The following is a 22,607-nucleotide window of genomic DNA, read 5'->3' on the forward strand; positions in this document are numbered from 1 at the left end:
AGAGAGAAGTGGCACCTTCATATGAATTAAATGAGTAAGACATTAAAAAATGAGTTGGGTCTTGTCACCCGCAAAAGAGAAGCACGAAATGGCTTTCTGCAAAATTGTATGTACTTGGCCGGCATCGAAAGAGGCTCAAACCTTACAACAAAGGCAACTGTTGGATGTAGATTTTGGGAACCAATTGCAAGTCGAAAACCCGACTGCTGAACTCAAAATTGAGGCCATGAGCTTGTTTCCGATTTTGAGAATTGATTGCGAGTCCAAACTGATTATCACTCAAATTTGCTTTCAATCTTGAGTTCAGCCAAGTGCATACACAATGCAAAACACCAACAAATGCCATTTTAATACAAGGTCAATTTCTTTCTGTTAGATACAATATAAGAGTAACAATATTTTATCCAGTCGTTCCAGACAAATAATTTATTTTCTCTCATTTTTCTATATTTTAACCGCTAAAACATCCAGAATTAATATAGTACACCATACCATGTCGTCTAGTTCATGGAGGAAATATCATTAGTAAAGTCAATAATGAAACAAAATATACCTGTCATGATCAAGGTTTAAAATTTCGGTTTCGGTACCGGTTTCGGACCCTGAAATTTTGAAATTTCGACCGAAATTTGGTACAAAACCCGAAACTAATATTTTATTCAATATTAAATTTCGGCCGAAATTACCAAAGTTTCGGTGAAATATTAAATTAATATTAAAAGTCAAAATTTCGGGTGAAATATTTTTTTTTAAAGATTTTTTGGGTCAAATTTCGGAAAACCCGAAATTTCGACCGAAATTGCGAAATTTCGGTAGAAATAAATGACCGTTTCAGTTTTTATCGATTTCGGTATCGGTCTCCACCGAAATCCGAAATTTCAGATTTCGGTCGAAATTTAAAACCATGGTCATGATCCCCCTTCCTCACCTGAGAAAAAAATTAATTAATTAAAGGGGTGCATTCAGTATTCGTGAATGTTAGCTATACAGTATAAAACATGAGGTCATCATATAGATGCAAATCACATGGTGGTAATCACATCAACATCCGTAGAACTCCTCCCTAAAGCAGGTTCATACCAGTTGCAAGCTTAGTTCAAAGAGGGCTGTTAGCAATTCAGTTGTTTGAATCTAAAGTCTGAATCCAGCTACTTCCAACTTGATCACTAAGTTTCCATCCAACCAAAAGCCATGAGAACTAAACACTGCATTCGAACATAGACACTAAAAATCAACCAAATGCCATGAGAACTAACACCCCATTTGAAACTCATAAGAATGTCTGATTCAGTGTAAAATGCTAAGGAATCTTTCAATCAATTGGCAAACATCTATGGCATGGGTTGTCCGTTGAACCACCCCCACTATCATAATCCGAAACTATGACCTCACCTGAATGTGTCATAAACCCGGGAAAAAAAAAATTAGAACTACAGTTTAGAACCTTGTACATTAAGGGCATAAAATTGGGAAGACCGTAACCAAGAAATTATGTACATTAAGGGCATAAAATGGGCAGACCGTAACCAAGAAACTATTCCAGCAGCCAGTTGAAAAAATTTTAAGTATGCAGGTAATCCTTCAATACACGGAAAGATAAAACATAATAATCAAGCATCTGGACAAAAACTACCCCAAGTAACACCAGCTGGACAAAAATAAACAAGAGCTGAATCAGTGAAAACTTCCAAAGTAGTTTGTAAAAACGTTTTCTTGTTATATGGCCCTCTGTTTCATCCTAATTACGTAGACTCCCAACAAAATAGGCAAAAACAGCTTTATACTAACGTCCAAATGTAATTCTTTTGTCTCCAAATATATGCTGTGAGAAGAATTATACTTGTTCATATATGCTTCACCCCGTAAGTTGCAGTGTGACTTTTCCATGTAAGAATGTCATTCCAATAAGGGTTGGTTAATTGCATTGTGGTCACTCCAAAAGCTAAGAACTATGCATAAATGCATGTGCAAATGCAACTTTTTCTTAATCACCCATTTGACCAATAAATTCTCATTATCTAAATAAATCTATCATGTCTAGAAGTTCAAGTTTTAATAGCACGACGAATATTAGTACCAACATCCATTTAATATCACCCTGACCCGACCAACTAAAGGGTTTGGTCAATGAGTTGCCAGTACTTCTCATCTTTAAAAACCAGCAGAGGGAACCTGCACAGAGTTCACTTGCTGGTCTAAAACTTCATACTGCATCAAAACTCAGAGAAAAGTTTGCATCCAAAGATCTAGCAATCCTACTGAAAATGTTAGAATATAGTCGGTAAATTATGAAGTCACCAATTCCAATCTATAGAGGAAACTTTTTGAAAGCTTCTCCCATTTTGAAACAGCACTTGCTGGTCATTGTGGGATTCATTCACTGAACTTGTATTCCATTCAAAAGATTGACAGATTTATAATATGACCATAATAATTGTCATACAAAGTACTCAGAAGGCCTACAAAAGCACTCTCAAGCATTCCTTGTTTTAGTATATGTCAAATACTTCACTCATAAAAAACGCATTAAAACTCTTTCACCAGGTCTTTCTTGTTCTTATAAGGAGAAAAGGAGAAATAAAGTTTCATTTCATACATAACACACCAGGCCTTTCTTGCATCATAACTTAACCACCTCCTTGCATCATAACTTGACCATGAATCCATGCCTGGAAACTAACCTGACCCAAAGGTTACAATCCTTGCTCTCCAACACATCCCTACAAAGATTTCCCTTAAAACATAAAGGCTGTCTACGCTTGGCAATATATGCTCTTACCAAGAGAGTAGGCATCATATTCCCATAAGCATAAAACAAACCACAGCCCACAAGAGCCTCCTCTGATGTCAAATCTGTGTCATGAAGAAAAATCCATATGTAATCAAAAGCCCCATGCTCGTCAATAAGAACATGAGAGTAAAGTAGAATAGTACCTCGAGCAAAAGAATAGTCACCGACAACTATATATCAAAGTATGACTAAAACCTGGTTTCACATGCAGCAGAAGATATAAACGAGGGAGAGTAGATAATACACACCTCAAGTCCTGAATAATATGATTCAGAGGCCCCACTGCCCAAGTAACCACTACGACTCCAGGTGCGACCAGAGTACAGTGACGAATAAGAGCCACTGCCACCCTGTAAAATAGAGGAAAATCAAATAAATGAACTAAGTATTATAACAGATGGGAACTGCAATTCAATGGAAGAAGCATACATCGGGCCCACGTGACAGGTAATCGCGCCCGTAGCTTGAAGAGTACATCCCACCAACATCACTGCTGCTTACAGAACCTGATCAAACATAAAAGGGAGACAAACATTTCACATTCTGTCACAAATATCCTTCTCAGTAATTTCTTGGCAACGGGAAATGTCAGGACTTGAGATACATTAAATTTTTATTTTTTTTTGGTTTATATCAGGAAAAATGAAAAAACTAAATTATTTAAAATATATAAATTTAAGAAAAAAATATAAATAAAAATATTGTAAAAATATCGGGATAATATCGTGATATTATCGCAATATTTTATGATAAAAAGAAAATATTGCTATATTTTTAAAATCTCAGGATTGTTTCAGGATTTGGTTGTTTTATCAAAATGTCAAAATATCAGACTTTTTTTTTTTGACATAGATGATGACATTCAGCAACCAAAAACACACCAGATAAGCGGCTTTAGTCATACAGGCAATCAGCTTTTCCATACCTCCATATCCCGCGCCATGACGACTGCCATACAACCCATATGATTCCAGACCTGATAGGGAATTTTTGCTGCTACCATATCCTCCAAGATGAGATCTCCCTAGCCTACAGATAACTCAGTGTGATAAGCACTATGATGGCAACATGGAGCCTACTAATAAAAGAAATTTAGACTACTATTTGCAGTTTATACAGGTCAAGCAAGTCAAACTGACCTGTCTGCATAAGCAGACCCGTATTGATGAGCGCTGGCACTAGTTTCATAATCCAAACGAGCCCTACATTGGCGAACACCAGCATCAGAATACTGTGGAGGAACATCATCCTTTGAAAAAAAATCCATAATTACAAAACAATTCAGATAACAGTTCATTAAGGTATAAAAGGTAAAAAGAATGGTAAATCAGAAGTTGCACCACCATCAAAATAAACTGATAAATAAGAACACTTACCGATGAAGGGTATGGACGCTTAGACCCCGGCACTGAGTCATAATCACGGCTGGGAGCTTCCCGGTAACTTGGAGGGGGCCTTTCAAACCTTCGATCATAGCCTTCCTCTGCATAGGATGCCCTGGCAGCAGTGCGAGGAGCACCACGAGGATCAGTGTCAGTGTTAGGGTAGCTAGATCCACGGGAAGGATAGTTATCCTTGTAGGATGTTCGAGTAACTCTAGAACAATAATCTGCTCTGCTTCTAGGAGGAAGTTCTTCATGCCTGCGAAAATCCCTCTTTGAACTGCCCTTGAGGTATGGAGAAACTGTCCAAATAAAAGATAATGCTTGAGAATGATATGAAACAAATTGGAAGCCTTAAACTAACACCACAGTTATCACAGAAGAATTGGGTTTGGAAGAGTACTTGGTGGTGTCCTGTCGTAGGATCTCTGTGGAGGACGCAAGGGCCTAGCTCTCTCTGGCACCGCCATTGCAGGATGTTTGTCTCTAAATCCCAATGGCCTCTTGAATCCGCGACCAGTCAGTGGTGGCCCACACCCCCGGATGACTCTTGGACCCCGACCAGGGAAACTGCGAAAAGATGTCGTATGACCCCATGATGACCCCCTGCCACCTCGTGAAGCACCTCCTCGACCAATCCTATGATCTCCTCGAACACCATGCTTCCCTCTACCTCGATGATGGGGTCTTGACAATCTAGCCCTAACTTTTACCTGACATAAATATTATGATCCCCATGCAAATCACAAATATGACATGCTAAATAGGATAATGAAAAGAAAAAAACCCTCCGTAAATCCTAATTTTACGTCAAAAAAGATGAGACAATTACAGAAAAGTTGCCCCCCCTGTGGTTTCTGACATATTCAACTTAACCCCTAATAATTAAAAAGTTACAAATAGACCCCCTATGGTTTCAATTTGTGTAAGGTAGACCCCCTTAGTTGACGGTTCATCCACAGGATTGAAGGGTTAGGATGATCCTATGGAGCTGATTTTTTGGGCACACCCTATCTATGTCAGGGCCCATCAAATGAATGCTTTGGATCATCCAAACAATGTGGGCCCACTGTGTTTTTAAAAGTACCTCCTCAATCTTTTTTCGCATTTATTGCAATTGCCTACCATTTAAAAAAGAATAATAATTAAGTTTTAAGTTCCAACTTCCAAGTTTTCAACCATTCAAAAGCCCAGGCCCAGCGAGTCAACTTGACTCTTAAGAGCCTTAGTTTTTTTACTCGACTCATAGCGACTCGTAAGAGTCACCGGACGACTCGTAAGAGTCACCGGACGACTCGTAAGAGTATTTAACAGATGCGAGTCACCCTTGCGACTCGACTCGAAAGCCTAGCGACTCGAGAGTTGACCCTTACGACTCGTAACAGTTTGACAACTATGTCCACAAGGCTTAGCTAAGGCGTTGAAATGAGAAGCCGAAGAAGATGAAAAATACCGAGCTCGATCATCAAATTATAACGTCTAGTCGGGGACACGGTGATTAGTGTTTCTAAGATCTCGGTGGCTAGTGAGAAACAAAGTGAGAGCACGTGCACTCGTATGGTCTCTTTCGCGGTTGGTGCATGGACGAGTTTTCAAATTGCAGACGATTGAGAGAAAGTGATAGTTTATGTGATGGGACAGACACATCAAGATCCCTCTCTAGGGCTGACTGGGTGAGTCAGCGGGTTAGCAGCTACACATGTGCATTCGTCATGTTGATCGAATTAGGAGTCAGAACCAGGACGATTCGAGGGGTGCGTAGTTGGTACTTCAGAAAGTGGATGATGGTTTGTGGCGATGCAGACCGGTGGCAACATCAACAAGAAATCTTCATGTGGCTGGGAAACAAGTCAATCTGGAAATTGTTGGGAAAGTTGCCTTGTTTCTCATGGTATAGTGGGAAGGCAAAAATGGAAGGATTTTTTAGTTTATAGAAAATACTAGGTATGAAAGAGATGTTTTTCTCTTGATGGGTGTGAGATAACATGAGGTGTGTCAAGACTTGAGAGAAAGAAAGAAAGTGAGGAGGTTTTCTTCTCGTGTTTTCTCTTGGGATTTTCTCGGAGTTCTCTTGTGTACGGTCTTGGCTGAAAGGATGAGGAAAGGGTTGTAGTTTACGAGTTCGGGTTAATCCTGTTTTAATCCTTATACATTGTTTTCTCATTGTGAAGATAGTATTCTTGCCCGCAGATGTTAGCATCTTGGCCGAAACACATAAAATCTAAGTGTTCATCTTGTGGCTTGTGTTTGTCTTCTACTTTTCCGTTTATTTCTGGGAGATTGGATCGGATCGGATTTGCCCACAGATTATCTCAACAAATCCAATTATGCAAAAAGAGCCAAATTTTCCTTTAATCCATCCAACGATATCCGAAAAATCATCAATAAACCGAAGCAAAAGGCACATAGGAGTGCATAGGAGTTACCACAAGGCCATAAGATCCAGATAAAAATCAAACAAAGGTAAGAAATAAACAATGGGATTTGTCTTGAGGGAATTATTCACTATAGATGGAATTAAAAAGCATAAAATACAATTACCTTCCCCCTCATTTGGAAATTGTTGTTGAGAAGCAACATCCATAGAGGAGTGCATCGGAGTTACCATGGGGCCATAAGATCCTAATAAAAATCAAACAAAGGTAAGAAATAAACAATGAAATTTGTCTTAGGGAATTATTCAATATAGATGGAATTAAAAAGCATAAAATATAATTACCCCCAAGCAAAGTTTGGGGTGATAGCGATGAATACTCTTCAAAGATCATCCCTTCATTCAACATGTGTGAAGGTACATAATTTAAATCCACTACATAGGAATTTATGTCTTGTGAATAATACAAAAAAAATTGTTTGGGAATTAAGAAAAATTGAATGAAAAAAACACCTAACCTATATCATCACCTTTCATGGGTAGAGTTTGATGTGATGACGATGGATTAGTAGGATCATTGGGCTCTTCACTCGTAATAGAGATCCTCCCATACTTCCACATATTTAAATATTTCGCAAAGTCACCACATGTAGCCCAATCCTTCCCTTTAGGCCCACTCCTGGTAACCCTCTTTATTGGTTGCAGGGCGGGCAAATCAATGGCCTTATCCAAGGCGAATTGCATCGGACAATGTTCTGGACAATTGTAAGCAACCTTATTGAAACAAATGAGGACTGTCCGGCATTTGCAGAGGCTAACCTGCTGACTTAAACTTGCAGGTGTAATTAGCAGCACCACATGCATATGAACTGATCTCTTCAAGATCAGCCAAAAGAGGAAGAAAGATTGTAGAAACTTCATATCCGGATTTATCCGGAAAGACTATAGAGCCTAAAACATATAAAATATAAGCCCTAACATAGGGCAAAAAGTCATCAGTATCTACAACTATATTATCAGGAACTGCTTGGAACTGATTCCTGAGCCAAGACAGTTTTACAGTACCCTTTACTTTTTCTTCGCCTTTTTCATTTCGGTATTTCTCACAATTTGCTCTACCTAAGTATCGAATACAGGTTTCAATAGGATCTAAATCCATCCCTGTGACAGCCTTGCCATCTATTGGCAAGCCAGTTATGTAGAAAACTTCTAATAAACCAAAATGCAATTTAAAATTTGAAAAACTAAAACCATAGGAAACCCGGTGGGTAACTTCGCACGGACCCTCAAATCCAATGTCCAGCTTGCCAAATTGTACAAATGCTCCATCCCTTTCTGTAGCAGCTTAGACTCCATTGAATATCTGAAATCACATAAAGAGCAAATGAAACAAAACATCCCATATCATCAACATAATCCCACCCATCGAAATTTGCAAAAAAGAGAAATTTTCAGAAGCCAAAAACCCAACATTTATCCCAAAAAAATTATTCTTCAAGGTGATGGCGCTGGTTGTAGACCAGTGTTGGTAAAGGGTGTGGAGGCTGCAGCCAGCATGTGACCTAATCAAGGTAGATAAATGTTGCAAAGTGAAAACAATCAGTGGGAGACAACTTCTACGACCGATACTAACTCCACACAACTGCCATATCCCAATACATATAGATTAAGTGTTCAGGCATCAATATCAGAGGCGTCTGGGCCTCTGATATTTTAATCGGCAATTAGCTCAATACATAAAACGGCGGACCCTAATAAAATCCCCATTCAAATTTTAGAAGCTTTTCTAAAACTTTTATTTGATTCCAAAGCCAGCATCAATGTCAGAGGTATTATTACTATTGAATGTATATCTCTTAGGCTTACTTTGATAATTGATCTTTGAATCTGAAATACTTTTTTCTATGATATCAGGAAAGAGCTGTGGATGGACAGATAAAAAAGTTGTTTAAAAATTATAAGTTTTCAATGACCCGCTATTTTTATTTTTATGGGATTCATTTACATGTTGAATGGGTTTTTGCATTTTTACAGATTTTTTTTATAGAGATTCTGCTGTTATGTCGTGCTAAATTTTAGAAGGATCATATCTAGGATTTGATTTCCATTCTGAATAGTAAAAAACAAGTGAGTCTTCTTTCCGAGTTTTTATATGGTGCCCGACCGTCAAAATCTCAAGGGCTAGGTGGCAAACCACCTTTTTTTAGTGTTTTGACCTGATCAAAATCCAAGGGCCAAACCACCTAGACGGTCGGGCATCATATAAATTCTCCTTCTTTCCTTCCCATTTGCATTTTTTCACTACATTTCTGTTGTGATTGTTGTTGTTTTTTTTTTTTCCTGCTCTTCTATAGGAATGGAATTGAAGAAGAAGAGCTTTTCCACAAGGACCGCTACATTTCTAGTTTATTTTCTCTGTTTTCTTCTCCAGGTTGGCCTTTGTTCGTGGCTGGTATTTGGATTCTGTCTATTCATAGAGGTAACTCATACATGGATGGATGGGGAATCACTGGGCAGTGGCCAGTTATCCAAAATAACCCATCTGCTTTGGCTGGGATTTTCTCTATCCATGCATCCTTCAAGCATCCTTTGATTTTTCTGATATATTTTTCTCTATTTTATTCTCCAGGTTGAGCCTTGATCGTGGCTCCGATTTGGATTTTCTCTATTCCTAGGGGTAAGTAATTCATGGATGTGGACTTTGTGATTTTGAGAATTGATTTTCAGTCCAAAGAAATTACTGATCTCAAAATTAAGGCCCAATGACAGTCAAAAACTCATTGTTAGACTCAAAAGAATCCTGGTTCGATTGCATCGAAAATCAAAAGAATCCAACGTGATTTTCTCTGGGAAGACAATGAGGATAGATAAAAACCAAACACTTACTAAAATGGAGCACGGTCTGCAAAGCTCGAAAGAAAGGGGGATTGGAAATTGGAAAAATCTGACTGCGGAATCGGGCACTGCTCGGTAAATGGCTATGGCGTTTTGGCACTAAAAAAGCATTCCAAATACGGTCTGATAGGGGGGTCCAGCGGTGGGGAAAGGATCTGGGGCCTGGAGATCTATATGCTCGGCTCAAGAATCTTTTTCACCCCATCTCAAATTCAAAGCAGGAAAAGGCATTTCAATTAAATTCTGGTCAGACCAATGGATTGGGACTCAAAGGCTCCAATCACGATTTCCGGAGATTTTCAGAATTGCCTCCGATAAAGAGGCCACCATAGCCGACTATCTTAGGCGGACCGACAGTACTGGTGGAGTCTTCTGGGACTTCAAAATCAGACACAACTTAAAGGACCACGAGATTGTAATATTTACATCTCTTATTGAGCTGCTCGAGGGTCACTACATATCCCCGGTGGGTGAAGATGAATGGATTTGGCGCCCAGATCCTAGTGGTATTTTCTCGCTTTGATCTTTCATTTGTCTAATGAATGAAAGTTCGGATCCCGATTCGGATTACGCTCGTATCTGGCGTAATCTCGCTCCTCCTCGGATCACGGCATTTATGTGGACGGCTGCTCACAAATGTATCAACACAATCGACAGACGGTTCGCGGATTTCATATTGCCAACAGATGTGTAATGTGTCTATCTGATGAAGAGAACCTTATTTGCCCTTGCCCTTTCGTCTACCGTATATGGATGGCTATATTCAAATTATTCGGAGTAAGCTGGGTCATGGATAATCAAATAGATCCGCTGATTACTCATTGGAGTGGCATATTCAATGGTTTGCATCAGTAAGAACATGTGGTCTGCTGTGCCTATTGCGATCTTCTGGCATATCTGGCTGGAACGCAATGCAAGAATTTTTAGCAGTAAGTAAATATCATGGAGACACATCCTACTCAATGTGAAACTATCAATTATTGCTTGGGCCCGAAGAAATGGTGAAATACCTTACTCAGCTGGAACTATTATTCGACGGTGCTGTGCCATATCGCATGAGAAGAGGCGGGTTACTCAAATTACCCCGAAATGGAATCCACCGCCTGACGGGTGGTTGAAGTTGAATTTCGACGGTAGTGCACTAGGAAATCCGGGCCCGACAGGGATTGGTGGCATACCGAATGTGAGTCCCAAACTGATTATTTGACTCAAAATTAAGCGCTGTGATATTTTGACTCAAAATTAAGCGCAGTGATATTAAGCCATTCGGAGTTAACGGTGGCTCCTCCACCCTTTGTATATCCAAACAGTATCTGTTAAAAGGTGGGGGGGGGGGGGGGGGGGGGGGGGGGAGATAGAATATCGCTGCCCAAAATTAAACGCAATTTTACGTCCAACAATCAGTTTGGGACTCAACCGATTCTCAAAATCCAAAACAAACAAGGCCTTAGTAGATCGGTAATCAATTTTGAGGGTCTAGAGTAAACGTTCATAAAGGGCCTGTTTGCTTTGGATTTCGAGAACTGATAAAGAGTCCAAAACTGAGTAGTGGACTCAAAATTAAATGTAAATTTGAGTCCGATAATCAGTTTTGGAAACGGATTCGGTCCTCCAAATCAAACAGGGCCTGAGCGGATGACTTTGAAAGCACGGTTACATCAGTCACCATTTTTGTTGAATTTTTATCAATTTCCAAAACTACATATGCATGTTTCAGGCCCTGTTCATTTTGGATTTTCAGCATCCATTTTGAGGCCAAAATTGATTATTGGACATAAATTTGCGTTTAATTTTAATTCCAATAATCAGTTTTGTTCATAAAATCATTTCTTAAAATCTTAAACAAACAGGGTCTCAATAGATTATCAAACAAGCATGCCATTAAACTCATATAGCGACCGTGTACAAATGGTTTTGAAGTTGACCTTGATTATTTGCTCTAATAGAAAGAGTTTTAGGAATGCAAGTGCCAATTGATAGGCCTTTTGCAGCCTCTTTTTCGAGAGAGAACTGCCACCTTCATATGAATTCAATGAACAGACAGCACTGATAGGAAAACGGGATCCTGTTTTGTGGAAAAAAAATGGGGCATCAACTATTAGAGCCACGTCCACTAAAAGACAAAGTAAGGGCTTAAATCCCCATAAAAGCAATACATACACCTTGAAAAAGGTCAAATCAACGGTGATGTGATTCCCGTTTTTATTTTCCAAACCGAATCCTGTAAGTGTTTTCCTTAAATGAATAAGACCGACAATGAGTTGGCTCTTCTCTCCTGCAAAAGAGAAGCACAAAATAGCTTTCTCAAAATTGTTTACACTTTGCCAGTATCAAAAGAGGCCTAAACCTAAGGGGGTGTTTGGATACACGGATTATAGAATCTTGGATTTCTTCAAAATTATAGATGGGAGAAAGCTAAATCCCATTTAAAATCCAAGATTCTAAAGAGAAGCGAAACAGACGGTCTGCTTCTCTCCTCTCCCATCTACAATTTAAATGATAATTACCCCACAACTAAGGCACTGTTGGTTGAGGAAACATCATTAGTAAAGTCAATAATGAAACAAAATAAATAAAAATTACCTGTCATGATCCTCCTTCCTCACCTGAGAAAAAATCAAAGTGGTGTATACAGTATTCGTGAATGTTAGCTATACAGTATAAAACATGAGGTCATCGTAAGAAACAAATCACATGGTGGTCTTGAATCACATTAACATCCATAGAACGCCTCGCTAAAGCATGTTCATACCAGTTGCAAGCTTAGTTCTCAAAGAGGGCTGCTAGCAAAACGGAAATCTGTTTTGAAGGAAAAAGAAAAAAAAAAAAGAGAGGATCCTCTTTGGTTACACGTGCACAAGACAAGGAAGAGAGATTGAATCCCCACATAGGCCAAAAAAGGCGAAAATGACCAAACCGACGCCAAACGGAGTTCGTTTTGGAATTGTTTTCCTCGTTCAAAATAGATTTAGATGGTTCAAGGATGATGGTACAAAACCCAAAAAATCCAGTGTGCTTGCTATTCAGCTGCTTCAATCTAAAGTCTGAATCCAGCTACTTCCAACTTAATCACATTACTTGGAACTACTAAGTTTCCATCCAACCAAAAGCCATGAGAAACTAAACACCCCATTTGAACGTAAACGCACACCTCAGAATGGCGGATTCAGGGTAAAATGCAAAGGAATCTCCTGTCTGGGTTGTCTGTTGAACACCCCCCACCCCCCAAAAATCATATCTGAAACTATGACCTCACCTGAATGTCTCATAAATACGAAAAAAAGAAAAAAAAAAGAAAAAGAAAGGACTACAGTTTAGAACCTAGTACACTGGCATCAAATGGGCACACCGGTGGAAAAAAAAATTGAAGCATGCAAGGTAATCCTTCGATACCTAGAAATATAAACCTACTAATCAAGCGTCAGCAATGGCAAGCACATCTCCAGAAGTGTACCTTGGTCACCAAAACAATGGTCTCATTCAGAATTTCGGAATGTTGGGACATGGGGCAAATCTTGTATCCATATTTTGGAAACAAATCAAATATTCCTGGTAAAACCCAGCACAAGACTACATCATACATTGATTTGCATCCATGACATCCTGTTGGACAATTTGAATACCGGTACAAATTAGAGAGATGTTATTCACTGTAAGCTACCAAAACAGTCACTACCATTTTCAAGTAGACAAATAACCTAGTCTCTAATCAAAGAAGTATTAGCCAAAAGAACAACATCACGTAAATCTGAGTCTAAAGAACTTTCTTTTTTAGACAGTAGCTAAGCCTGAAAATTGCTAGTCCATGCTCAAATATCCTGTCCAGTATCCAAGTGATAATCTACCCCAAGTAACGCCAACTTGACAGAAATAAACTAGAGCTGAATCAGTGAAAAATTCCAAAGTAGTTTGTAAAAACATTTTCTTGTTATGTGGCCCTCTATTTCATCCTTAATTATGTTGACTCACAACAAAATAGGCAAAAACAGCTTCGTAAATCACTGACATAAACTAACGTCCAAATGTAATTCTTTTGTTCCAAAAATAAGCTGCGAGAAAAATTATACTGGTTCATATATGCTTCACCCCATAAGCCGCGGTATGACTTTTCCATGTAAGAATGGCATTCCAATATGGTTTGTTTAATTGCATCATGCTCACTCCATCAGCTTTACATAAATGCATGAACAAATGCACTTTTTCTTAACAAACAATCTGACCAATAAATGCTCATTATCTATACAAATCTATCCCGTCCTGGAGTTCAAGTTTATTAGCGCAACGAACATTAGTACCCACCAACCATTTAACATCGGCCTGGCCTGACTAACAAAAAGATTTGGGCAATGAGTTACCAATAGTTTTCATCTTAAAGCACTGGCGGCAGAGAACACTTGCTGGTCTAAAACTTAATCGTACACCAAAACTCTTGGTGAAAAGTTTGCATTCAAAGATTAAGCAGTCCTACTAAATATGCATTGGTTAATTGCCATTATGTTCACTCCATAAGCTAAGGACCATGATGTATAAATGCATGCGCAAATGCACTTTTTCTTAACCACCAATTTGACCAACTAATTCTCATTATCTAAACAAATCTATCAAGTGTAGAAGTTCAAGTTTAATAGCACAACGAACATTAGTACCCAGCATCCATTTAATATCACCCGGACCCGCCAACAAAAGGGTTTGGTCAATGAGGGAACCTGCTCACAGAGTACAAGAGTACACTTGCTGGTCTAAAACTCCAAACTACATCAAAAATCAGAGAAAAGTTTGCATCCAAAGAACTAGAATTCCTACTCAAAATGTTAGAATATAGTCGGTAAATTATGAAGTCACCAATTCCAAGCTATACAGGTAACTCACTGAAAGCTTCTCCCATTTTGAAACAGCACACTTGCTGGTCATTGTGGGATTAATTCACTGTACTTGTATTCCATTAAAAAGATTGAAAGATGCATATATGGCCATAATAATGTCTTCTGGCATTCATGGGTAGAGCGTAAACCAAAATAGTCAATACAAAGTACTCAGAAGGCCTGTAAAAGCACTCTGAAGCATTCCAAGCTTTCGTATATGTCAAATGTTTCACTCATATAAAAATGCATTAAAACTCTTTGACCAGCTGATCGGGTTCTTATAAGGAAAGAAATAAATTTCATTTCATACATAACACAGCAGGTCTTTCTTGTTCTTTAGCTCCAAAACCACCTCCTTAAATTAGAACTTGACCATGAATCCATGCCTGGAAACTAACCTGACCCAAATCTTACAATCCTTGCTCCAACTCACCCCTACAAATATTCCCTTCAAAGCATAAAAGACTGTCTACACTTGGCCATATATGCTCTTACCAAGCAAGTAGGCATCATATACCCATAAGTATAAAATAATCCACAGCCTACAAGAGCCTCCTCTGATGTCAAATCTGTGTCATGAAGAAAAATCCATAGGTAACCAAAAGCTCCATGCTCGCCAATAAGAACACGGGAGAAAGTAGAATAGTACCTCGAGCAAAAGAAGTCACCAACAACTATACATCGAAGTATTACTAGCACCTGGTTTCACATGTATATAAACATGGGAGTAGATAATACGCACCTCAATAATATGATCCAGAGGCCCCACTGCCCAAGTAACCACCACCACTCAAGCTGCGACCAGTGTACAGCGATGAATAAGAGCCACTGCCACCCTGTAAAATAGAGGAAAATCAAATAAATGAACAAAGTATTATAACAGATAGGAACTGCAATTTGACGTTAGAAGCATACATCGGGCTCGCGTGACAGGTAATCGCGCCCATAGCTTGAAGAGTACATCCCACCAACATCACTGCTGCTCACAGAACCTGATCAAACACAAAAGGGCGACAATCAGATCACATTCAGCCATGGTTTTAAATTTCGTCCGGAACGAAAACGAAATTTCGGGTTTCCGAAATTTGGGTAATTTTGGCTGAAATTACCAAAATAATTAATTAATTCTTGTTTTTACAGAATTCCAGCAGAATTTTTGGGATTTGGCCGAAACTGAAATTTAAATCCAACGCATTCAGCAACCAAAAGCACACCAGGCAGGTGCAGGTGGCTTTAGTCATACAGGCAATAAGCTTTTCCATACCTCCATATCCCGTGCCATGGCGACTGCCATACAACCCATATGATTCCTGGCCAGATAGGGAACTTTTGCTGGTACCATATCCTCCAAGATGAGATCTCCCTAGCCTACAGTTAACTCAGTGTGGTAAGCACTATGGCAACATGGAGCCTACTAATAAAGAAATTTAGACTACTATTTGCGGTTTATACAGGTCAAGCAAATCAAACTGACCTGTCTGCATAAGCATCCCCGTATTGAGGAGCGCTGGCACTAGTTTCATAATCCAAACGAGCCCTAGACTGGCGAACACCAGCATCAGAATACCGTGGAGGAATATCATCCTTTGAAAAAAAAATCCATAATTACAAAACAATTCAGATAACAGTTCATTATGGTATAAAAGGTTAAAAAAAATGGTAAATCAGAAGTTGCACCACGATCAAAATAAACAGATAAACAAGAACACTTACCAATGAAGAGTATGGACGCTTAGAGCCAGGCACAGAGTCATAATCACGGCCGTGAGCTTCCCGGTAACTTGGAGGAGGCCTTTCAAACCTTCGATCATAGCCCTCCTCCGCATAGGGTGCCCTGGCAGCAGTGCGAGGAGCACCACGAGGAGCAGTGTCAGTTGTAGGGTAGCTAGATCCACGGGAAGGATAGTTATCCTTGTAGGATGTTCGAGCAACTCTAGAACCATAATCTGCTCTGCTTCTGGGAGGAAGTTCTTCAAGCCTGCCAAAATCCCTCTTCGAACTGCCCTTGAGGTATGGGGAAACTGTCCAAATAAAAGATAATGCTTGAGAATGATATGAAACAAATTGGAAGCCTTAAACTAACACCACAGTTATCACAGAAGAATTGGGTTTGGAAGAGTACTTGGTGGTCTCCTGTCGTAGGATCTCTGTGGAGGACGCAAGGGCCTAGCTCTCTCTGGCACCGCCATTACAGGATGTTTGTCTCTAAATCCCAATGGCCTCTTGAATCCACGACCACTCAGTGGCGGCCCACGCCCCCGGATGACTCTTGGACTCCGACCAGGGAAACTGCGAAAAGATGTCGTATGACCCCATGATGACCCCCTGCCACCTCGTGAAGCACCTCCTCGACCAATCCTATGATCTCCTCGAACACCATGCTTCCCTCTACCTTGCTGATGGGGTCTTGACAATCTAGCCCTAACTTTTACCTGACATGAATATTATGATCCCCATGCAAATCACAAAGATGACATACTATATAGGACAATGAAAAAAAACCCTCCATAAATCCTAAGTTTACGTCAAAAAATATGAGAAAATCACAGAAAAAATGGAATACCTTGCTGTCACCTTCACCCAACTCCGCGTTGTTAATGCCTTCAGCGCATGCCAATGCCTCATCATGGCTATCAAAAGTGACAAATCCAAAATCTTTTCTTTTTGCTGCGGGCATATTACGGGCGAGCTCAATCTTTTCAATCTTCCCAAATTTTTTAAGATGCTCCTCGACACGATCTTCATCCCACGAAGAAGATAGACCATCCACAAATACTGTTTTCACCTGATATTAAAATACAGAGCTGCAAATTACTATCTCAAAATAAAAAAATAAAAAATAGATGAAGGGACAACGTGTATATTGTGGGGGTGCAATCAACTAGCATGACCATGGGATACTACAGGGACACAAATAGTACTCATCCAGATAGAAGTCAAGTTAAAGGGGCATACAGAAGTTGTAGAGTCAATGAATTGCGATTAAGCAAGCAATTGCAATGGTAAGAGTGGAAAGTTTTGCCAAAGTCCAAACGAAACTAATCTAGAGGAATTCAAAGTACCTGTGCCATGATTTCATCATCTGGCTCAATGAAAGAATCTGCAAAAGAAACCTTTGCCATCCTATCAACTCCAAACACTACGTTGCTTTTTTGCAAGCGCTTGTAAGCATCCATGGCTTCAGAACGGGATGAGAAGTCCAAGAAGGCAAACCCACGGTTCATTCCCTCATTGTTTGAATCTTCAACCAACGTCAAATCCTCAACATTCGTGACTCCATACTGTTTTAACTTTTCTTTCAACTGAAAAATTAAACATAAAATGCAGGAGAATTACCCACATGCAAAATCAATGACCATTTAAATGTTCCAGCATACTTACAGCTTCCTTTGTCCATGTCTTGCATATGTTACCCAGAAAAAGTGTGTCGCTGTCTTGACTGGGGATAACACCACATTGTTTCCCATTAACCTACACTCAAGCTTGTTAAATAATTAAACATAAAATGCAGGAGAATTATGGCTGCAATTTCAAATGCATACCACTGGGTTCTTAAGCTCTGTAACAGCTCGCTTTGCTTGCTCAACAGATGCAAACCGTAAGAATGCAAAGCCCTTGTTTTTCTTAGTCAGAGGATTCATCATCAGCCTAACTTGAACGACGTCACCAACTTGACTGAATACTTTCTTGAGATCCTCTTCGGATGCATCCTTGTCCAACCCTCCAACAAATACTTCAAACTCCTTGCGCTTTCGGCGTTCCTTAACAACTTCATGATGCTCATGCTCTTCTTCCTCCACAATATCCTCATGTCCCCCCTCACCATTTTCAGCATCCTCTTCACCCTCACCGCCAACATCTTCCATTTCCTCGTCACCCATATCACCTTCTTCCTCCTCACCTACAGCCCCCTCTACAACCTCTTCTTCACCTTCATCTCCCTCACCCTGACCATCATCGTGATCGAGCTCCTTCTCATCATAGTCCACCCCAGTATCTTCTCCGGGTTCATATTCCGGTTCATTATCCTCCAGCTCTAGCCGCTCATCTTTATCATCTTCCACGGCATCTTCCTTCGCAACCTCTTCCTCTGTCATTGAAACAGGTAAATAATTATTTGCACCCCCCCTCTCCTCAACCCCAACCCCCCCCCCCCCCCCCCCCGGGGGGGGGGGGGGGGAACCTAAATTACTTCAACAGCAGATTCATTTAACGAGGTATCCAAAACAAACACCCAAGGTTCTATCTCAGGTCAAGGACCCATAAGGAACTAGTTACTCTAGCATCGCATAAAATCTAAACCACTTATATCTACAACCTAGCCTGCCTAAATGATACCAGGGATACACATGGTACAATAGCATCAACCCCCAAAAGCAAACCAAACAGTTCCAACAGAAGCAATTAATGATAATTTCAAAAAAAAAAAAAAAACAATTAATGGTACATGATAAAAAAGGATTAAGAGAGAGGGGAGGGGGGGGGCTAAATATTTCTCGAATTATATATATATATATATATATATATATATATATATATATATATATATATAGAGAGAGAGAGAGAGAGAGAGAGAGATGAAAAAAAACAGTTTCGACACACAAGCATAGATAAGTTATCTACACACTAGCTTAAAATACAGTGGATGGCATATTGTTTGGGTGATCCAAACCATTCATTTGATTGGCCCTCACATAGATAGGGTGTCCTCAAAAAATCAGCTCCATAGGATCATCCCAACCCTACGATTTGTGGAGGTAAAATGGACGTGTATAAACCTTCACAAATTTGTCCATTTTTTGCCTCCACGGTTCGAAGGGTTAGGATGATCCTGTGAAGCTGATTTTTTGGGCACACCCTATCTATGTGAGGGCCCATCAAATGAATACTTTGGATCACCCAAACAATGAGGGCCCCCACTGTATTTCAAGCTAGTGTGTAGATAACTTATCTACACTTCTGAAACGCAAAATAATGAGGCTATATATTGAGGCTTCTGAAACGCAAGAAATACAATTTATGCATGTAAAATTACAGCAGAAGTATGCATTTAAAAGCTGTCATAAAAACCAAAATAATGATAATATTAATTTAAATAAAAAGAACTCTTGGAATAAAAAGAATGACAACCAAATCATATACCCAAATGACCTTCCTCGAAATATATATATATATATATATATATATATATATATATATATATATATTGAGGCTTCTGAAACGCAAGAAATACAATTTATGCATGTAAAATTACAGCAAACGTATGCATTTAATAGCTGTCATAAAAACCAAAATAATGATAATATTAATTTAAATAAAAAGAACTCCTGGAATAAAAAAATGACAACCAAATCATATACCCAAATGACCTTCCTCGAAATTTGGAAGATTTCTAATATAACACATTCAAAACCCCAAACCAAAAAAATGAATAAAATCATTAGAAAGATAAATAAATCCCAAAAGTAGATACAAATAAATGTATAGAATAGCAATATTTCTCTCAGTTTCAAAAACATGCCAGCAAAATATTCCTGTCGAGAAAGTTGCCTTGTTTCCCACGGTATAGTGGGATGGAAAGAGTTTTTTTAGATTTTATGAAAACCTAGGTATAAAAGAGATGATTTTCTCTTGATGGGTGCGAGAGAAGGTGAGGTGTGTCAGCTGCCTCAAGGGTTGAGAGAGAGAGAGAGAGAGAGAGAGAGAGAGCAGGTTTTCTTCTCATGCTTTCTCTTGGGATTTTTCGCGGAGTTCTCGTGTACGGTCTTGGTTGAGAGGACAAGGACATGATTGTGGTGTACGGGTACACGGGTTAATCTTATTGCAATCCTTATATATTGTTTTCTCATTGTGAAGATCGTGTTCTCGACCATGGATGTAGGCATCATGGCCGAACCACATAAAATCTCAGTGTTCATCCTGTGGCTTGTGTTTATTTTCTCGTTTTCCATTTATTTGTGGATAGTCAGATCGGATTTGCCTAGTGGATTTTCTCAACAAGTGGTATCAGAGCTGGTGCGTGGTAACCTCGGTATCCCCACGAGGATGAAGAAAATCCCTCGAGAAAGATTTGGGTAACCCCGTTGTACCCTCAAGGACGGAGAAAATCCCTCGAGAAGATCTCATAGTTCCCCCATTGCTCCCGCGTGGAGGGGCGAGATTGTCCACATTGCTTCCGCGTGGAGGGGGAGATTGTTGGGGTTCCACGCCAAAGCAAATATCCTACATCAGAAAATTGAGAGAGAAGTGGAGGGCTTTATAAGGTCCTGAGCACCCTCCTCTTAACGGAGAGAATTCTACCCATGTCTCAATAAGTGGTATCAAAGCTCAAGTTAGAGCGATCATTGTTGGGTCGTGGCTGGAGCGATGAGTCGTCATTAGATCATGGTTAGAGTGATTTTCAGAGGTAGAAAGATTGTCAGAGAAATTCGTGTTTGAGGTGGAGTTCCATGACAAAAGAGATCTAAGATGACGGTAAAATCGATTTCTACCCAATTTAACATCGATAAGTTTGACGGAAATAGTAGTTTCATCCTTGGCAGATGAGGTGGAGGACATCCTTGTTCCACAAGGCCTAGCTAAGGCATTGAAATAAAGGGATGGGAAGCCTAAGAAGATGACAAATAACGAGCGTATCATATTATATCGTCTGGCCGGGGACAATGTGATTAGTGTTCCTAAGATCTCGGTGTCTAGTTGGAAACAAAGTGAGAGCGCATGCACTCGTATGGTCTCTTTCGCAGTTGGTGCAGAGACGAGTTTCCAAGTTGCATACGATTGAGAGAAGGTGATAGTTCCTGCGACGAGGAGGACACATCAAGATCCTTCTCCAGGGCTGACTGGGTGAGTCAACGAGTTAACAGCTACACATGTGCATTGATCGTGTTGATCGAATCAGGAGGAGTCAGAACCAGGATGATTCGAGGTTGTGTAGTTGGTACCTCGGAAAGCGAATGATGGTTTGTGGCGATGCAGACTGCCTCCAGGTGACTGGGAAATAAGTCGATGTGGAAATTGTTGGGAAAGTTGCCTTGTTTCATGGTATAGTGGGAAGGCAAAAATGGAAAGAGTTTTTTAGGTTTTATAAAAACCTAGGTATATAAGAGATGTTTTTCTCTTGATGGGTGTGAGATAACATGAGGTGTGTCGGCTGCCTCAAGAGTTGAGAGAAAGACAAAGATGGGAGGTTTTCTTCTCGTGTTTTCTCTTGGGATTTTCTCGGAGTTCTCTTGTGTACGGTCTTGGTTAAGAGGACAAGGAGAGGGTTGTAGTTTACGAGTTCGGGGGTTAATCCTGTGGTAATCCTTACATATTGTTCTCTCAATGTAAAGATCGTGTTCTTGCCCACGGATGTAATCATCTTGGCCGAAACACGTAAAATCTAAGTGTTCATCTTGTGGCTTGTGTTTGTTTTCTATTCCGTTTATTTGTGGGCGATTGGATCGGATTTGCCCGCAGACTTTCTCAACAAGTCCAATTATGCAAAAAAAGAGCCAAATTTTCCTTTAATCCATCCAACAATATCCGGAAAATCATCAATAAACCATGAATTAATCAATACCAAAGGCAGAAAAAAAAAGAAAAACACACACACACACACACGCAAACACAAATAAATCTCAAATCTTAAAAAAATTATGAAAATATGCAATCAGGTGTAAAAAAAATACCTTTGATAGGAAGTGCTCCATTAGCCTCAGATTTCACTTCGGGAACAGGCTCTTGTTCTGAAGGCTTCTCTGCCTTCTTTTCCTCTATGACCTCCTCCACCTTCACCTCTTCTTTAATTTCAACAACTGTAACAGAAACCTCCTCTATTTTCACCGAATAATCCTTCAATTCGGTTTGATTTTGCAATTTTGGGGTCGAATCATCCTTCAATTCGGTTTGTTTTTGCGATTTCGGGGTTGTTTTCACCGCCCTCGTTGGGGTTTTCTTGGCCCCTGGGGTTGCAGCCCCCTTCTTCGCGGATCGAGGAGGCATAGTTGGGAGGTTTTTGAAGATCGAAAGCTTGCGAATTGCAGAAAGAACGAGGAAAAGTAAAACCCTAGATACTCGAAGAGGTAAAGAAAGAACAAAATGTGGTGAGAAATTGAAATCGTGGGGAAAGAAACCCTAGAGAGGGAAGAACAAACTACAACGCTAAGCCAGGAATGCCTTTTTATAAACCCTATTGTAAAAGCAGAGAAAGCCCTAGAGGATAGAGCATCCTTGATATTTATAGAGAAGTAAATATAGATGAGTAAGAGGATGTTTTCGCTCCCAATGTAGGATTATGCGCCCCCTTTCTGTTCACTTGAATT

At 39.7% G+C, this 22,607-nt stretch overlaps 2 protein-coding genes across 8 annotated transcripts; both read right to left on the minus strand.

The window, feature by feature from the left end:
• Positions 1 to 2,509: 2,509 nt before the first annotated feature.
• Positions 2,510 to 10,420, minus strand: LOC143884906 (uncharacterized). The gene is made up of 11 exons (XM_077388758.1): positions 9,434 to 10,420; positions 7,078 to 7,910; positions 6,893 to 6,982; positions 6,715 to 6,795; positions 4,577 to 4,886; positions 4,168 to 4,475; positions 3,931 to 4,040; positions 3,717 to 3,820; positions 3,221 to 3,297; positions 3,040 to 3,141; positions 2,510 to 2,853 (listed from the first exon to the last, which is right to left on the minus strand). Exons 4-11 carry the CDS (start codon positions 6,751 to 6,753, stop codon positions 2,848 to 2,850), a joined length of 1,056 nt encoding a protein of 351 aa, XP_077244873.1. The 5' UTR covers positions 6,754 to 6,795; positions 6,893 to 6,982; positions 7,078 to 7,910; positions 9,434 to 10,420; the 3' UTR covers positions 2,510 to 2,847.
• Positions 10,421 to 11,300: 880 nt separating this feature from the next.
• Positions 11,301 to 22,499, minus strand: LOC143884905 (uncharacterized). Of its 7 annotated transcripts, none has more exons than XR_013253093.1 (13): positions 21,975 to 22,499; positions 17,847 to 18,394; positions 17,686 to 17,775; positions 17,367 to 17,606; positions 16,868 to 17,089; positions 16,427 to 16,736; positions 16,018 to 16,325; positions 15,779 to 15,888; positions 15,569 to 15,672; positions 15,220 to 15,296; positions 15,047 to 15,140; positions 11,605 to 11,717; positions 11,301 to 11,507 (listed from the first exon to the last, which is right to left on the minus strand). XR_013253093.1 is itself a non-coding variant. In XM_077388756.1 (13 exons), the coding sequence occupies exons 1-11, from the start codon at positions 22,285 to 22,287 to the stop codon at positions 15,048 to 15,050; spliced, it is 2,415 nt and encodes an 804-aa protein (XP_077244871.1). In that variant the 5' UTR covers positions 22,288 to 22,499; the 3' UTR covers positions 11,301 to 11,717; positions 12,026 to 12,048; position 15,047. The 7 variants fall into 7 exon arrangements, 4 of the variants coding, with proteins under 4 accessions (XP_077244871.1, XP_077244872.1, XP_077244870.1 ...); XR_013253092.1 differs by adding an exon at positions 12,026 to 12,093 and having other exon boundaries at positions 11,301 to 11,717; XM_077388756.1 differs by adding an exon at positions 12,026 to 12,048 and having other exon boundaries at positions 11,301 to 11,717.
• Positions 22,500 to 22,607: the final 108 nt, after the last annotated feature.

Source organism: Tasmannia lanceolata, unplaced genomic scaffold, assembly GCF_043159265.1.
Source record: "Tasmannia lanceolata isolate RefF3 unplaced genomic scaffold, GAP_Taslan_0.1 ptg000008l, whole genome shotgun sequence".
Taxonomy (NCBI): domain Eukaryota; kingdom Viridiplantae; phylum Streptophyta; class Magnoliopsida; order Canellales; family Winteraceae; genus Tasmannia; species Tasmannia lanceolata.

Coding starts and splice junctions, on each gene's coding strand:
- LOC143884906 (XM_077388758.1), bottom strand. CDS start 6,753: ATGTTGCTTCTCAACAACAATTTCCAAATGAGGGGGAAG. Junction 4,887..6,714: donor ATTTCCAAATGAGGGGGAAG/GTAATTGTATTT, acceptor TATTTATGTCAG/GTAAAAGTTAGGGCTAGATT. Junction 4,041..4,167: donor AGCGTCCATACCCTTCATCG/GTAAGTGTTCTT, acceptor TTTTTTTCAAAG/GATGATGTTCCTCCACAGTA.
- LOC143884905 (XM_077388757.1), bottom strand. CDS start 22,287: ATGCCTCCTCGATCCGCGAAGAAGGGGGCTGCAACCCCAGGGGCCAAG. Junction 17,776..17,846: donor CAGAGCTTAAGAACCCAGTG/GTATGCATTTGA, acceptor GCTTGAGTGTAG/GTTAATGGGAAACAATGTGG. Junction 16,737..16,867: donor TGGGTGAAGGTGACAGCAAG/GTATTCCATTTT, acceptor TATTCATGTCAG/GTAAAAGTTAGGGCTAGATT.